The sequence below is a fragment of the Sarcophilus harrisii genome, chromosome 2, assembly GCF_902635505.1.
Source record: "Sarcophilus harrisii chromosome 2, mSarHar1.11, whole genome shotgun sequence".
Classification (NCBI taxonomy): Eukaryota; Metazoa; Chordata; class Mammalia; order Dasyuromorphia; family Dasyuridae; genus Sarcophilus; species Sarcophilus harrisii.
The window spans coordinates 628514734-628533301 of record NC_045427.1 but is presented as its reverse complement, the minus strand read 5'-3'; the positions used below and the strand labels follow the sequence as shown (position 1 = coordinate 628533301).

Genomic DNA, 18568 nt, shown 5'->3' with positions numbered 1-18568 from the left:
TGGGAAATGAATATAAACTGCTTGCATTTTTGTTTTTCTTCCCAGGTTATTTTTACCTTCTGAATCCAATTCTCCCTGTGCAACAAGAGAACTGTTTAGTTCTGCACACATATATTGTATCTAGGATATACTGCAACATATTCAACCTATATAGGACTGCTTGCCATCTAGGGGAGGGGGTGGAAGGAGAGAGGGGGAAAATAGGAACAGAAGTGAGTGCAAGGGATAATGTTGTAAAAAAATTACCCTGGCATGGGTTCTGTCAATAAAAAGTTATTATAATTAAAAAATATCTCTCTCATTGAGTGGAGCATGGATTTAAGAGGAGAGAGAGTTGAACCAGGCAGATCCAACAGCAATCTACATGCAATTTCCCAAGTATGAAGTGCTGAAGGCCTGCCTCTGCATGATGGAATGTCAGAGGAGAGAAGGGGATGTGTATGAGGGAGGTTAAAAAGGTAAGGTGGAGTGGAAGCATGATTGCCCAATGAACACTTCAATAGGTCCCTCCAAACAACTTAAAAATAATGTGTCAAATTGAATTCTGGAATAGCAAAGCTGAGAAAAACTTGAACTGATGCAGAATAAATAGAAGAGGAAAACCGTATGAACAGTAAATGTGACATATCTACTACACGGAGAAGACTCATGGTGATGTTAGTAATTTCTGCTGGATGAAAAGACTTCAGACAAATTATAAATTGGAAAAGTACTGAAGTGTCATGCACTGATGGGGTAGTGGAGGCATTCCAGGTACCAGAAGACAATCCATATTTATCCCAAATCACTAAATCTTCAACTGTTAGTCCATCTCTTCTCTGTATAAAAACATCCCCTTGATCAACTAGAGCTTACTTGATGATGTAATACCCATAGAGCAACACAACCTGATGAGTTCCCATTTAAAGAGTATAGATGGGTCCAAAATTTTTAGCCAGCTGTGAAAAGAATATCAATAAATAGGATGAAATTCAATGTGAAACTTTAGAAAGTTGGAATTTATCCCCACAACTGTTTCATAATATGCCATATGCATGTTTACATGTATATACCTATGTGTTCATAGAGAATATGCAGGGAATTAAGTCTAAGTATACAAAAGCATAAGCTGTTGGACAGAAAAGTACTATTTTCATTACTTTTAATTTTCTCTTTGGGAATGCTAGTATTTTTTCTCAAGTAGATCATGCTTCATTGGTACCTATCTAGTCTTAGAAAGAAAATAAAGAAATGAGATTCCTGCCCCAAAGTATGCTAGAGCCAACTCAATCCATCTCAAGAGACATGGTCATTACATTTTAAGTGTGACCATTTATACCTTGGACTTTTGAGAAATGCCACCAATTATAGTTTGATTTATTGTTAATGTGATGAAGAAAATGTTAAGAGTGCAGGTTCCACTTATAAATGTGAGCTATATATTTTTTTGATAAGTTGACTCTTAAACATTTACCAGTTCACCCCTGAATTCTGCACCTGTAGATGACTTCTGCCCAAACTATGGACTCACATGAGACATGGATCCTGGTGAAATCTCATGGAATCTCTTGAACTTGATGTTGACTTTTGAGTAGATTTAAATTTCTTTAAAATGTAGCTATGTTGCAGCACTGTTCTTGCTAACAGTAATTCTTGCTAATTAGTTTTTCACAGATAGAATATGCTTGATGAATGGACAAGAAAGTCGTGTGAATTCTGGAGAGAGAGAATTCACTTTCTTTTTTTTAAATAACTTTTATTGACAGTACATATGCATGGGTAATTTTTTACATTGTCCTTTGCACTCACTTCTATTCCAACTTTTCCCTTCCTTCCCTCCACCCCCTCCTCTAGATGGCAGGCAGGCTTATACATGTTAAATATGTTATAGTATATCCTAGATTCAATATATGTGTGCAGAATCTAACAGTTCTCTTGTTGCACAGGAAGACAGTGACATTGAGGAATGAATAAAAAATTATAATAATAGTTATATAATTGTGCTTTACAAATATCATCTCATCTCCCCAACAACAGATGCTATTGTTAGCATTTTATAAGTGTGGAAACTGACACAGGCAAAGGGAAGAATTCTGAGATGGCAGTGCTACAAACTATTTATCAATTTGTGCCCCCCAAACAACAATGACATTGATGATCAGAAGGTTCATTCAAAGCTCCCTCCAGAATCCACATTATGCTTTTTCTGTCCTTGCATCATGCATCTTCCATCTGCGTGAAACCAATTAGAAGGAATTAAATAATAACCATGTTGGATTAGATACCCAGATAAGTTGTAAAGAAATTCAAACTTGCCCAGAAATTCGTGGCAACTTCAAAAGAGATGTCAGCAGGGTCTGTGTGTTCTATAAACAAAGAAAGAAGTTCATTTCAGTTTGAGTGAGTCCATAGTTCAGGCGGGATCTCAGCTCTGCTTGCTATTCACTGGGGGGTGACCTTGTATAAATACCTTCAGATCTTTGCTCAAATTTCCAAATCTTTGAAATGGATAGAGATGATTTATTAGGGATTGGAGGGAATCACAGGACATAGGGGTTCTCCATTTGAGAACAAGATCTTTTAGTTCAACATTGTCAGTAATCAGGGAAGGAAAATGAGACCTAGGGATAGGAAGGAACCTCACCAAGATCACAGATGTAACAGGGGGAGAGCCAGGATGACATTGCTACTATTCTCAATTTACTTAACCACCATTTGGTTCAGTTTCGTAACTGTTAAATTGAGCTAATAATAGTACCTACTTAGATGGGTGGCAGTGAGCATTAAATGAGACAGAGATCTTGAAGTTTTTTTTTGAATAGCAAAAAGCCTAGACATAGAAAGTGTCAAACTTTATTATTATTAATATTATTATTGTACACATCAAGAGTCCTGTGATTATATCAGCAAAGGAACTGACTCTAACAATGGAAAAGGCAAACCAGTCACACTTTTGAAGAATAGGTAGTTCTTGTTTAAGTATTCATCCACAGAGGCAGGATGCAGGATGGTAACTGCTTAACAGCAAGCTTCCTAGAAGAAAAATATATCTGTTATACTGTTACATTGAATCTGCACTAGTAATATTTTCTTTGTCACCTTTTAAGGTCTAGCAATAAAAAAATAAATCAAACCATGGTTTGTGGTACTTGTCAGATGTCCAAAATGCGAATTGTCACATCTAGAATTTAATAGCAAGTTCCCTTGAGAGGGGCTTAGTTAGCTTTAGCAAACTTTTGGGTTTTTATTTTCTTTCTGAACATGTCAATCTCCTTTGTTCCAAAAGAGCAAAAAGTTTTTGTAAAACAGCATATTTAGACAAAGTTTCCAGGCAATAGCCTTTCTGTGAATAGAAGACAGGGGTCAATAACTGAATAGTGATTAACTGAGATCTTACCTCTCTGTCCACTGACCATTGATGACACACTAAGCTATCTTTGAAAATTTAAAGATACGTGAGCAATTCAAACTTAGGGCAAGACATACATTTTGATATGATGATGCTCTGAGTCTTGCACATGAGATGAAAACAGAGATCATTATGAATAGAGAAATAGGTTCCATATCATTTGAAATGAGAAGACAAGAAAAAAATAAAAGTATCTATAGTCACAATCAACCTGAGGTTTGTGTTTTTTCTCCAAGCTACATTAGGGAGGTCTGAGAGAGATTGGTTCATGGTCTGCATGACATGTCATTAGTAGATGAGAGCATATATCATGGATGGACAAAAGGAGAGTCTTATCAAGGATTGATACCAGAAAAGACATTAATCTGAAAGCTCAGGGTCAGGAAGACTAAAAGCTCATAAGACATTGAGGGATGAAAAAATGTTGGGCACATCAAACATTTGATCAAGAAGAATAAGAAAGGAATAAATATTGGCCAGGACCACTAAGGCTACGGAGTCACTTCTTAAAGAGATAGAAAGGAGATAGGGCATGTCAATATTTATTTGCTTGCCCCTTTCTTTCTCAAACAGAATGTTCTTCAAAGCGTAGAAAGAACAAGCATGTCAATTAAGCCCAGTGTAGTTTAAAAGATAAGAAGATATCATCTGACTTCTACTGTTAGATCAAGTTTGCAGAATTTTAGAATCTGGATTCCTTAACCACCTCCTCTCAGACTGAATTTGGACAAAACCCCACAGGCTGACAGAAATTTCATTGTTGATAGTTGATAAACCTCCAAAAGATGAGACAAAAATCCTTCACTGCCCCAACTGTCTCTGTGATTTAGGACCAGGTTCAGATTAGGAACTGATTCCAAAGGAACAATTATTTAGATATAGCCTTAATCACCTGTTGGTTGCTTGGTTAATGGAAAACTAATTGTAATGCCTGCAAACATATCCAGTTATTGACTAGGCATTGCCACCCCTTGTTTTCTGTCAATGATTATAAAAATATAATACTTGAGCTGGTACCTCTTAGATCTGTAGGACCATCTCTCAGGGCAATGGATCTTTGGGGACTCACCACTTTGATCCTCTTGGCTGGTGTTCTTTTGCTGATCTTTTTATCTCAATGGAGCCAGGGACTCAAAAGGGGAAAGCTCCCACCAGGTCCTACTCCTCTTCCATTTCTTGGCAACATCCTGCAATTGGATTTGAAGGACATGACTGCATCATTCTCACAGGTAAAAAGGCTTGATTTGGGCTTTGAATTCCAGCTTATTGGGTTGTGGAGGAAGACACAAAGGCTTCAAATGCATCTTTAAGACTCATGAAGATTTAGAGTCCTAGCTCATGAGTGGTGAGTTAAGGGCTCTGTGTGATCTCTCCCTTAACAATGATGGTAGTCATTAATTGATTCTTTTGTCAAAACTTTGGCAGCAGGAGAAGAAATTCAATATTTACTATGTGTAACACATTACACTATATATATAAAGATAAAAATCACTCAATTAATGAGAGCTTCTTTGGCACCTACTCTATGCCAGACACTGTGACAGGAGAGAACTTTATGGAGAATAAAATGATTTCTCCATAAAAGAAAATAGTTCCTGTCCTCCAGAAGCTTATGTTCCCCATGAGGAATACAACAAATTCATAGACAAGTAAGTGTAAGGCAGTTAGAGGACAGAGAAATCACTCATAATCTGAGACCCCCAAAAAGTTTCAAGTAAGATAGAATATGTGAACTGGACCTTGAAGGAAGTAACAAATTCTTATTGGAAGAGAGGGTGGGAATGAATTCCAGGTATGGTGGACAGTTGATAAAGACAAGGAGTTGGGAGATAATATAGCTAGCAGGGTAAATTAGAGATGAGGAAGAATATAAAATAAATCTGCACACTTAAATTGGAGCCAGCTTTGGAGGCATTTAAGTGCCAAGTTAGTGCAGACTTTTTGAGTTGAAGTAGTCAGAACTGAACCATGGGAATACTAAGTTGTTAGTTGTGTGGATTATTCATTGCAGAGGTGAAATACTTGAAGGAAGAGATTTATCTTGGAGGTTAAAGAAAAATGGATAAAAATATTCATCAAGTGCTTACTATGTGCTCAGTATTGTGAAGATAACTAAGAGATTTCAGCTGGAAAGACCTTGTGCTCCTTAGGGAACATTAACAAAACACATGGTACTTCAGAGCATTTAATGTCAATACTACAGATAAAATCCATATCTTTCCTGATGTTGAATCATTCAACAATGACCCTGTTTTTCTTTTATAGTGTTCAGTAGCTGAAGTTTCAGCACTTACAGAAGAAGTTGTCAGGCTTTTCCTTCCAGGACTGTGTGAAGGCTAGGATGCAAGTAGGAACAGTTATCTGAAGGGTAGGGCTGCCACTGCTGAGAATTTTGGACTTACCTTCCTGCTCGAGTCAGTTTTTTAGTAATTGGTAGTGGTGGTGGTGAGAAAGGTGGGTCCTTTTTCCCTGATGATTCCTCCTCATTTTAAGGACAACTGTTTGGACTGTGCTGAAAGCAAATTCAGTGATCTTGGGGCAAGAGTAATTGACATGAAAAGATGGATCACAAAGGCTCTTGAGTAACAGTTGTGGACTATATCCATTTTCAAGGGAACTTGATATGCTTTGACTTTCTGGTCATATTCCATCTTCTCTATCTCTTGGAGTGACTTGTTTGTTTAACTTGTTTGGTTTCCTGTCTCACCAATCTATTATAGTAGTTTAAGCAAGGTGGGGGTCAGCAAACATGTCAGGAAGCAAGATGGAATAGATTCGGGGGACCTGAAGATAGAATCTATCAGACTTGACCATAGATTATTGTAAACATTATAGATATAAGTAAGAATTAAGTCAAATATAAATCCATGAATGTAATTCAGGGTTAATGGAATTATATTCAAGGGAAGTCTACCTCTTGGGTGTTCTCAAGGAAAATGGGCAAGTTTGGGGAAAGAATTAGTCTTATGAGAAAAGTAGTTAATTGAATTATTGATGTTTTATTTGCAATGCCAATAGGACATCCATTTTGAGTACTTCTAAGCCACTGGTTTATGTGGAGTTCAAAAATGATAAATTCTAGTTATATAAGCATGGGAGTCTTCTGCTTGGAAATAATCATTGAGGCCATAGGTGCTGAGATAATCTAGTTAGAAAGTGTTTGGTACTTCATATGATCTTCAAGGGAGTAGAGAGAAAAGAGAGCCCATAAAAGAGTCTTTGTAGTCAGGAGAGGTATGATGATCCAGCAATAAGGATTAGCAACAAGCAGCCAGACATGTAGCAGAAGAAACAGAAGAGACAAGTGTCATGGAAACCAAGAAGAAAAAGGAATCCAAATATTTCTTGATTATCCAAGCTCCTACTTCTTCCTCCCTCCACTGTTTTGAGGGGATTTTGACTTTTGTTTCATTACTTCTTGATGTCTTATGGAGCCATTAGCTTCAAGTCATCCCAAACTAAATGTTACAAAAAGGAAAAAATGCTTTGTAAAATAAAGGCAAATGAAATTTATATCAAAAGATGTTTGGCAAACATTGAGGAAGGGACACAGTGATGACAGTGAGTCATTTGATCTTTATCAAGCACAGAACATTCTAGGTTAATCTCATGTTCTTTGACAAAGTTAGGAAAGTGACACCTTTTCAACTGCCACAACTACATAGAATATGCAATAATGTGATATCTTTTACATAGGAAAAAGAGGAGACTCAATGTCAAGTTGTTGGAACCATAGTTTGAGCTTCAAATATATCTCCATTGCAAATGTATATGAGAATGTAGATCTCCTCCCCCTCTTCATCCTCCTCCTGCTCCTCTTCCTCCTCATCCTCATCTTCCTCCTCCTTGTCCTCTTTTGTCCTACTCCTACTCCTCCTACTTCTCTCTTGTTGTTGTTGTTCTTCTTCTTCTTGTTCTACTTATTGTCCTTGTTGTTTTCCTTCCTCCTCCTCCTCCTCCTCTTCCTCCTCCTCCTCCTCCTCCTCCTCCTTCTTCTTTTTCTTGTCATGTCTGTGAGTCAAGAAGTAGACACTATCATCATTATTCCAGTAATGCTGCTAGAATGCTTATAGAAAGTTCCAATATTTTTTATTCTTTTAGAAGGTGAATAGGGAATCTTCTAACCTAGGAAGTTAGGGAAGGAAGGTATAAACAAAGCTTATCAAAGACCCTCCTAATTCCAGGGAAATACTTCTAAAGGGCTTGGATGAAAGTCTTTTTTTTTTTTACCATTAAATTGATGTTAAACAGATGTTCAAATCAGATCATCAAATTCTTAATTGGGTTCAGATTTTACAGAAAACCTATGGGCTTTTATAGTAAAATGGTCAAAAGAAGTGGAAGCATTGCATGTTGATAAATTTTTTATCTGATGTGTTAAATACTGAGGAAGGTTGTGTGCTACAGTAGATGCTACACTAGGTCTAGTGTCAGAAGTCCTCTGTACTTTGGCCCCATCCCTTTATATCACTGAGCTCTAGCTCCTTCTTCTGTGAAACAAAATGACTTCCAAGGTTTCTTCTCTCTTTAGAGCTGTTCCTATAGTTCAAGTTACGCATGACTCCCTCCACTTTCTCCCCCATTTTTGAATAATAGTTGCCTCTATTCTAATTTCCCTACATAAAAGGAATATAATTTTGACTCTTCAATTCTGTTTTCAGTAATTTGTCCAACTGTTAGTGCCTTCACATAGGAAAAAAGCAATGCTGATTCATCTGTGATTTCACTATTTTCCCTTTGGTGAGTCACCATTCCATAACCAACACCTTACCTTATCTGTTCTCCTGGGTCTTTTCTGCAAGGTCCACAAGTCTAACATTTTCAAGCCTAGGTGTTAGGTTAGGCTTTTTTTTTAGATAAAGGGATTTGTTTTCTAAATGGTATAGCTTGCTTAGCCCCTTTCACTCTACTTCCCCTACATTTAATTCCAGGTTAGTATCAGATAGTCATATGGAAGATTCCTTTTCTTTCTATTAGCTTTCTGTTTAAACATCCAAATTTATGACAATATGGAAGGAAAGCTTTTACTGAAATTTAGACCTGTGAACAAACAAATTTACTCACCCTGTTCTCCCCCCAATTTATCCCCTGGTGTTGGAAAGGATCAAATGTGCACCCAACCTGAAGTGGGGAAGCAGTCTGTCTTAGCAATGGGATAGTGTGAAAGTACATTGATTGAGGGAAACTTCCTCAGAGCAACTCAACTTATCAGTAGATGCACCCTCTAACTCATGATTTGGGAACCTATGTGAGGGGAAATTCCAAATGGTTTCAAAGTTGTAAGTTGTTTTAACTACATATTTCCCTGCATATATGTCTCACTGCAATGGTACAGTAATTTTGTGTTCAATCTCTTCTTACAGAACTTAGAGAGATTTGGCACACACTCCTTTGAGGACCCAAACTTCTACTTTGGATACAGAATGGGGAAGTGAGCCAATAGGCCAATAAAACAATTTGCAAAGGAAGCTTATAAAACTATGTTGAAAATAAATGTAAGGTAATATCTGTGGAGGGGAAGGCACCAACAATTGGAAAAGCCTAGAAAAAAACCCGCAAAGAAAGTGTCATTTGAGCTAAGCTTTGTGAAAATTAGGAATTCTAAGAGTCAAGGAAGAAATGGATCCTAGGCATAGGAACTACAAAAGCCCTGTAGTATCAGCTAGCCTGAACCATGAAACAGATGAAGAAGGATAAGGACACTTGACAGATAAATTCTAGCTGGGTTGTAAAGTACTTTAAATGTTAAAAAAAAAAGTTACATTTGATAGCACAGGTAACAGAGAACCATTAAAGTCTGTAAATTATGAGGTCAAATCTATTCTTATATACTGGTACCTTAGCCATAGGTAAGGAAATTTGGAAGATTTTCGTGTAAGGATAAAGAATTTTATTTTATACTTTTTTGTTTTATTATTATTATTATTATATCTTTTTATTTACAAGATATATGCATGGGTAATTTTTCAGCATAAACAATTGCAAAACCTTTTGTAACAATTTTTCCTCTCTTTCCCCCCCACCCCCTCACCAAAATGGCAGGTAGACTAATACATGTTAAATATATTTAAGTATATGTTAAATACCATATATGTATACATATCCATACAATTATTTTGCTTGGTGTATGGTATTAAATGTGGGTCAATGCCTAGTTTTTGCCATACTGATTTCCAATTTTCCCAGCAGTTTTTGTCAAACAGTGAATTTTTATCTCAAAAGCTGGGGTCTTTGGGTTTGTTAAACACTAGATTATTAAAGTTTATTGACTATTTTGTCCTTTGAACCTAACCTATTCCACTGATTAACTAGTCTATTTCTTAACCAATACCAAATGGTTTTGGTAACTGCTGCTTTATAATATAGTTTTAGTTTGGGTACAGCTAGGCCACCTTCATTTGATTTTTTTTTCATCAATTCCCTTGAAAATCTTGACCTTTTATTCTTCTAGATGAATTTTGTTGTTATTTTTTTCTAGATCATTACAGTAGTTTTTTAGGAGTGTGATTGGTATAACACTAAATAAATAGATTAGTTTAGGTAGTATTAGGTTGTTAGGTAGTAGTCATCTTTATTATATTTGCTCAACCTATCCAAGAGCACTTAATATTTTTCCAATTGGCTAGATCTGATTTTATTTGCATGGAAAGTGTTTTGTAGTTTTGCTCATCTAGTTCCTGATTTTCTCTTGGCAGATAGATTCCCAAATATTTTATACTATCGGCAGTTACTTTAAATGGAATTTCTTTTTGTAACTCTAATTGTTGGATTTTGTTAGTAATATATAAGAATGCTGATGACTTATGTAGGTTTGTTTTGTATCTGCAATTTTGCTAAAGGTGTGGATTATTTCTAATAGCTTTTTAGTAGAATCTCTGGGGTTCTCTAAGTATACCATCATGTCATCTGCAAAGAGTGATAAATTGGATTCCTCATTATCTACTCTAATTGCTTTAATCTCTTTCTCAACTTTTATTACCAAAGCTAGCATTTCTAATACAATATTGAATAGTAATAGTGATAGTGGGCAACCTTTTTCACTCCTGATCTTATAGGAAATGGTTCCAGTTTATCCCCATTACATATGATGCTTACTGATGATTTTAAATAGATGCTACTGATTATTTTAAGGAAAAGTCCATTTAGTCATATACTCTCAAGTGTTTTTAATAGGAACGGATGTTGGATTTTATCAAATGCTTTTTCTGCATCTATTGAGATGATCATATGGTTTTTGTTAATTTGGTTATTGATATAGTCAATTATGCTAATAGTTTTCCTAATATTGAACCAGCCCTGCATTCCTGGTATAAATCCTGCTTGATAATGGTGTATTATCCTGGGGATGATTTTCTGTAGTCTTTTTGCTAATATTTTATTTAAGATTTTAGCATCAATATTCATTAGGGAGATTGGTCTGTAATTTTCTTTCTCTGTTTTCAACCTACCTCATTTAAGTATCAGTATCCTGTCTGTGACATAAAAAGAATTTGGTAAGACTCCTTCGTTCCCTACGTTTTCACATAGTTTATATTGCATTGGGGCTAATTGTTCTTTAAATGTTTGGTAGAATTCACATGTAAATCCATCTGGTCCTGAGGATTTTTTCTTAGGGAGTTGATTAATAAATTGTTTTATTTCTTTTTCTGAAATGGGACTATTTAAGCAATTTATTTCTTCCTCTGTTAATCTGGGAAGCCTATATTTTTGGAGGTAGTCATCTATTTTACTTAGGTTATCAAATTTATTGGCATAAAGTTCAGCAAAGTAACTCCTTATTATTGCTCTAATTTCCTCTTCATTGGTTGAAAATTCTCCCTTTTCATTTTTAAGACTAACAATTTGATTTTCCTCTTTCCTTCTTCTAATCAGATTTACCAAAGGTTGATCTATTTTATTGGTTTTTTCATAAAACCAACTCTTAGTTTTTTTTATTAATTCAATACTTTTTTACCTTCAATTTTTATCAATTTCTCCTTTTAATTTTAGAATTTCAAGTTTAGTATTTGATTGTTTTTTTTTAATGTGGTCTTTTTCTAACTTTTTAAGTTGCAAGCCCAATTCATTGATTCTCTCTTTCTATATTTTATTCAAGTAAGCCTTTAAAGATATAAAATTCTCCCTTATTGCCACTTTGGCTGCATCACACAAATATTGGTATGTGGTCTCATTGTTGTCATTCTCTTGTGTGAAATTATTAATTGTGTCTATGATTTGCTGTTTCACCCAGTCATTCTTTAGAATGACATTGTTTAGGTTCCAATTACTTTTTGGTCTATTTACCCCTAGCTTTTTGTTGAATATAGTTTTTATTGCATTGTGATCTGAAAATAATGCATTTACAATTTCTGCCTTTCTGCATTTAATTTTGAGGTCTTTATGTCATAATAAATGGTCAATTTTTGAATAGATTCCATGAACTGCTGAGAAGAAAATGTACTCCTTTCTATATCATTCAGTTTTCTCCAAAGATGTATCATATCTAACTTTTCTAATATTATATTTACCTCTTCATTTCTTTCTTATTTGTTGTGTGGTTTGATTTATCCAATACTGAGAGTGTAAGCCTGAGATCTCTCACTATTACAGTTTTGCTGTCTATTTCATCTTGCAACTCTCTTAACATCTCCTTTAGGAAGTTAGATGCTATAACACTTGGTGCATATATGCTTAGCACTGATATTGCTTCATTGTATATACTACCCTTTAGCAAGATATAGTTTCCTTCCTTATCTCTTTTAAATAGATCAATATTTGCTTTTGCTTGATCTGAGATAAGAATGCTTTTTTGACTTCACCTGAAACATAATCGATTATGCTCCAACCTTTTACCTTTATTCTGTATATATCTCCCTGCTCTAAATGTGTTTCCTATAAATAACATATTGTAGGGTCCTAACTTTTGATCCATTTGCTATTTGTCTCCACTTTATGGGAGAGTTTATTCCCTTCACATTTATGGTTAAAATGACTAATTCTGTATTTCCTGCCATCTTATTATCCCCAGATTATGCTTTTCTTTTTCATTTCCCCCTTATCCCCCTCCCCAGTATTAAACTTATAGGCACCATTTGTCTCACACAGCTCTCCCTCTTTAGAATCCCTCCCACCCCCTTTGAGTCCCTTTTCCTTTCTTATACCTTTGCCTTATTAAGCTTTTCCTTTTCCCTTTCCCTCTCCTACTTTTTAATGAGGTGAGAGAAGTTTCTCTGTAAACCAAATAGGTCTATTATTTTCTGTTTGAGCTGAATCTAATAAGGGTAAGATTCACACAATGTTCCTCCCCCTCCCTAAATTCCCCCAGATATGATAGATTTCCTTTGCCTCTTCATGGGATATAATTTCCCTCTTTTTATCTCCCCTTTTCCCTTTTTCAGATACTATCCCCTTTCAATTTCTACTTCCTTTTTTATATCAGTAAAATCAAATTATGCATGCATTCTTTATGTATGCCCATAACATAAATACAGTTCTCAGTTGTTCTTTTTACCTTTTTCTGCTTCTCTTGAGTCCTATAGTTGGAGGTTAAAATTATTGTTTAGCTCTGGTTTTTTCTTTTCTTTTTAAAAAAATAATTATAACTTTTTATTGACAGTACATATGCATGGGTAATTTTTTTTACAACATTATCCCTTGCACTCACTTCTGTTTCAATTTTTCCCTTCCCTCCCTCTAACCCCTTCCCTAGATGGCAGGCAGTTAAATATGTTATAGTATATCCTAGATACAATATATGTGTGCAGAACTGAACAGTTCTCTTTTTGCACAGGAAGAATTGGATTCAGAAGGTAAAAATAACCTGGGAAGAAAAACAAAAACGCAAACAGTTTACACGCATTTCCCAGTGTTCCTTCTCTGGATGTAGCTGATTCTGTCCATCACTGATCAATTGGAACAGAATTAGATCTTCTCTCTGTTGAAGATATACTTCCATCAGAATACTTCCTCATACAGTATTGTTGTTGAAGTGTATAATGCTCTTCTGGTTCTGCTCTTTTCACTCAGCATCAGTTTATGTAAAGCTCTCCAAGCCTCTCTGTATTCATCCTGCTGGTCATTTCTTAGTGAAAAATAATATTCCATAACATTCATATGCCACAATTTGCCCAATCATTCTCCAATTGATGGGCATCCATTAATTTTCCAGTTTCTAGCCTCTACAAAAAGGGCTGCTACAAATGTTTTGGTACATACAAGTCCCTTTCCCTTTTTTAGTATTTCTTTGGAATATAAGCCCAGTAGTTAACTCTGGTTTTTTCATTAGAAACAAATAAAATTCACCTATTTCATTAAATGCCCATTTTTTTCCCTGGAAGAAAATGCTCAGCTTAGCTGGGTAGTTTATTTTTGGCTGCATTACAAATTCTTTTACCTTTTGGGATATCTGATTCCAGGCCCTTTGATCCTTTAATGTAAAAGCAGCTAGATCCTGAAAGTTCCTTATTTTGCTCCTCGGTATTTGAATTGTTTTTTTTTTCTTATTGCTTGTAATATTTTTTTTTCCTTAGTCTGATAGTTCTGAAATTTAGCCACAATATTCTTTGGAGTTTTTAATTTTAGGATCTTTTTCAGAGGGTGTTTGATGAATTCTTTCAATGCCTATTTTATCTTCTGATTCTATTACATTTGGGCAGATCTCTTTGATGATTTCTTGTAAAATAGTGTCTAGACTCTTTTTTTCATTGTAATTTTCAGGAAGGACAACAATCCTCAGATTATCTCTTCTAGATGTATTTTCCAGGTGTTGTTTTTCCAAGTAGATATTTAACATTTTTTCTATTTTTTTCATTTTTTGAATTTGCTTGATGATTTTTGATGTTTCAATGAATCATTCATTTCTATTTGTTCAGTTCTGATTTTAATGAGTTATTCATGAACTATTTTAAACTTCTTTTTGTATATATCTAATTGAGTTTTGCTCAAAACAATTTTGCTCAAAACATGCTCTATGGAATTTTTTTCCATTTCAGTAAATTTTTTTTTTACTGAGCTATTTTCTTTTTCCAATTCACAAATCCTACTTTCCTGGGAGTTCTTTATCTTTTCCAATTCACAAATTCTGTTTCCCTGGGGGTTCTCAAACTTTTCCGATTCACATTTCGGGAAGTTGTTTTCTTTTTCCACTTTATCAAAATTTTTTTTAAGTGAGTTATATGCTTTTTTGTACTCTCCTTGTATAGCTTCTCTTTGTTTTCCCCATTTTTCGTCTAGCTTTCTTTTAAGATTTTTTCTAATTTCTTCTAGGAGAGCCTTTGTGTTGGAGATCAGGTTACATAACTTTTGGGGTTTTGTCTGGAAATTGTCTGCTATTAGTCTCCTTGTGGTTGAAAAACCTGCTCTTTCCATATAGAAATTATCAATGGTTAGAGTTCACTTGCCTTTTTTACTCATTTTTTAAAAGCCCTTAGGATCTGCCCTCAGGGCAAGGAAGTTACCAGCTTCCTTTACAGAACAGGGATAAATAAATGGACAGTAGCTGTTCGGCAAAATGGGTTCCAAAGAGAGGCTGAGCTGCAGAAGTGCCCTGGGAAGAGACCTATAGCAGAATTTTCTCTGCCCTGGGAAGCGAGGCTGCACTGCAGAAGTTCCACTGCCCCGGGCAGAGTGGCCCCCACCCTGCAGATTTGTGCCTGCCCCAGGCAGAGCTCCAGTGATGTGCAGATTTGTGGCTACCATGGGCAAAAGCCTTGAGCTGCAGAATGCAGCTTCACAGCTGTGCTGTGGTCCGTGCTGAGTCACTTCAGGTGCTGGGTGTGTGTAGCCATATCCTGTTAGATTCTGATGTTTTTTGGAGTACACTCTACCTTTGGCCTTTTTGTAACTTCCCTACTGATCTACTGCTTTGCAACCAAAGCAGAGCAGCAAACTTGTGGTAGAGTCTTCCCTGCAAAATCTCCACCTGACCCCTTCTGCTCAGTGTGCTAGTTTCTGTGTTCTACCTCCCTGCCTGCACTGGCCTCCTCTTGCCGATCTGGATAAACCTGTTCTGGCAATCTTCCAGATTATTTTCAGCTGATGATTTGTTGTACTCCCAGTATTCGTGGATTTTACCAGTCAAGCACTATTTCAAGGCTGAATTTGGTAATTAGTAGTAAGGGTAAAATGAGATCTTAGAATGATGCTTGTGTCTTCTCCACCATCTTGGCTCCGCCCTATGTTATACTTTTTTAGTGTAGAATTCCTATATATACTCAAGGATGATATACTCAAGATGTATAGATCTGTGAGCTATGGACACAATAATTATGGGATGGCCAAGTATAAGAGTACAGAAAGGGAAGAGAAGATGGCCCAGAACAATACTATGGGGAAAACTAATGGATGTGTAGTTAAATATAGACTTTAATCCAGCAAAGGAGATTGATAAATGGAAATGAGAAAGGGAAAGGGAATGGGAAAAGATACAGACAGAGACAGAGAAAGTGGAACAAGGAGGTAAAGAGAGAAGAATTATAGAAACCCAGAGAGAAGAGAGTAAAGAGAAAAGAAGGTAATCAAAAGAGTAAAATGTTGTAAAGAGGTGTAGAAGAATAGGAATTGAGGAAAGGCCATCAAATTTGGGTAAACTAAGACCATTAATCATTGGTGAGGGTAGTTGGAAGTAAGTGTTGATGACTACAGAATTACTACAAATATTTCAAAAGGAGAGGAGAGGCAACAATAATAGATAGTTTTTGTGAGGAGATGGCAATTCCCTCTCCATGTTGGATGGCATTTTGCCATGTCTTGCTATAAATCTTCCATAGGCAAACTACCCCAAATCAAATGCAGGCCTTTTTACAACATTTTTACCCAAGATAGGTACCAATGGATCAAACTCTGAAAAAAATTCTGTGCCATGTAATAAAAAGGATTCCCAAAAAGCAAACTAAAAAGAATGAGAATAAAATTTTGTTATCCCACAGCTTAGGTCCTTTTATACTGGGGATTAATTTACGATATACTATCCCATGTATGTATAGGTACACATATATACACATGCATATGAAACATCATAAGGTAGTTGTGGGGAAAAATTCCAACTCTCTAAAAATTTACACTGAATTTTTCTTCTTTCTTGGCATTCTTTTCACAGCTGGCTGAAAAATATGGCCCCATCTATACTCTTTATTTTGGAAGTCAGCGTATTGTGGTGCTACATGGATATAAAATTGTGAAAGAAGCTCTAATTGATCAAGGAGATGCTTTTGCAGACAGAGGAAGTATTCCCATTTTTGATGATGTAATTAAAAAAAAAGGTAAGATTAGTTTATTCAAAAGAGTGACTGAAAAGCAAAAGGGTATATCAGAATATTTCTAGTAGAATGGAATACTCCAATCCTGAGCATAGTTATTGGTTTCAGGACTTCTGGCCAAGATGGCGGCGAGGAGGCACACAGCTGTGTAAGCTCTGTGCTTTCTCTCAGAATTCATTTCATGACAAGCCTCTGAATTAATGCTTGACTGAAAAAACCCCACAAATAGTTACCAAAAGAAGACATCCTTGACATTTGCCAAGAAAGGTCTGTTTTTGTTCAAGGGTGGGGACGGTTTTAGATCGGGCACAGGCTGAGGGCAGGCAGTGGCAGGCAGGCAGCTCACAACCAAGCAGACCAGAGTGGGGTGGGGTGTGATCTCAGCTGTCTCTGTGGGGAGAGTTTTGCTACAGGATTGGATACTATGCCCTGGCAGCAAGTCAGTAGCCCAGCAGAGAAGCTAAAAACATTGGGGGGTGAAGAATACAGCCCCAAACAGCTGGAGTCTCTCCAAGACCTGGCCACTCCTCCCCCACAGTGTCTCAGCATGCTCTCAGGGTCTCAGAGTGCAGGCACAGCACAGTCCTACTAGTGCCTCTCTGCTGCCCCCCGCAGTCTGTAGAGGAAGCTTGGTAACACCACCCAGCTCCTCCCCTCAAAAAAGCAGATTCCATTTGGGTTTTTTTTTTCTTTCTTTCATTGCTAGTTTGCCTTTGATTCTTTTCTGACAAAATAAGCAAAAAATTGAAAAGAACTGTAACCAATGACAGCTTCTATATGGATAGAGAGCAGACTCTACACCCTGAGGAGACTAAAAACAGACTGTCTCCAGGTGAAACCCCAAAGAAGGAGATCATCTGTTCCTCAGCACAGATGAATCTCATAGAAGACATTAAAAAGGCTCTCACAAGAGAGCTAGAAGAAAAGTGGGGAAAGGAGAGAGAGGCTTGGGAAGAGAGTCTGGAGAAGTCATCCCACTCATTTAAAGACAGAGTGGATAAAGAAATCAAATCCTTGAAAAATAGGATTAGTGAACTGGAAACAGAAAATAGCTCTCTAAAAAATAAAATTGGCAAAATGGAAAAAAATTCCATAGAACAAAACAACTCAATTGGACAATTAGAAAAAGATATAAAAAAAGTGAGTGAAGAAAATACTTCATTGAAAATCAGAATCGAACAAATGGAATTGAATGACTTGAGGAGACAATAAGAATCAGTCAAGCAAGACCCAAAAAAAATCAAACAATGGAAAAAATGTGAAATACCTTCTTGGGAAAACAACAGACCTGGAAAATAGGTCTAGGAGAGACAATCTGAGAATTATTGGACTCCCAGAAAAATATGATGAGAAAAAGAGCCTAGACACTATTTTCCAGGAAATTATCAAAGAGAACTGCCCAGAAGTCATAGAAACAGAGGGTAAAATAGACATTGAAAGAATTCATTGATCACCTCCTGAAAGGGATCCTAAAATCAAAACACCAAGAAATATAGTGGCCAGAACCCTCAAACGAAGGAAAAAAATACTGTAAGCAGCTAGAAAAACCCAATTCAACTATAGAGAAACCACAATAAAGATTACCCAGTATCTAGAGCATCCACATTAAAAGATCAAAGGGTCTGGAATATGATATTATGAAAGGCTAAGGAACTCGGTATGCAACCCAAAATAACCTACCCAGCCAGAATGAGCATCTTTTTCCAGGGAAGAAGATGGACATTCAACGAAATAAGCGAATTTCATATATTTTTGATGAAAAAACCACAACTTAACAAAAAGTTTGATCTACAAATATAGAACTCAAGAGAAACCTCAAAAGGTAAAAAGAAATCTTGGGAACTATATTTCTGCTATAAAGATGTATAAAGAATACATGTATATCTTGTTCTAGAAATTAGGTGAAAAGGACATTGTACCAGAAAAAAGGTAAAGTGGGGGTACT

At 36.1% G+C, this 18568-nt stretch overlaps 1 protein-coding gene and 1 long non-coding RNA gene across 2 annotated transcripts in view; one reads left to right on the top strand and one right to left on the bottom strand.

Moving 5' to 3' along the window:
• Positions 1–2816: 2816 nt before the first annotated feature.
• On the bottom strand, positions 2817–4544 carry LOC116421971. The gene is made up of 2 exons (XR_004232568.1): positions 4458–4544; positions 2817–3012 (listed from the first exon to the last, which is right to left on the bottom strand). It is a non-coding gene; the product is annotated as an uncharacterized LOC116421971 (long non-coding RNA).
• Positions 4438–18568, top strand: part of LOC100918856 (cytochrome P450 2C23-like) — a 28184-nt gene continuing 14053 nt past the window's right edge. The window contains exons 1-2 of the mRNA XM_031956751.1: positions 4438–4617; positions 16464–16626. Of these exons, the coding sequence (XP_031812611.1) occupies positions 4438–4617; positions 16464–16626 (343 nt within the window). The remainder of the gene's footprint in view (positions 4618–16463; positions 16627–18568) is intronic.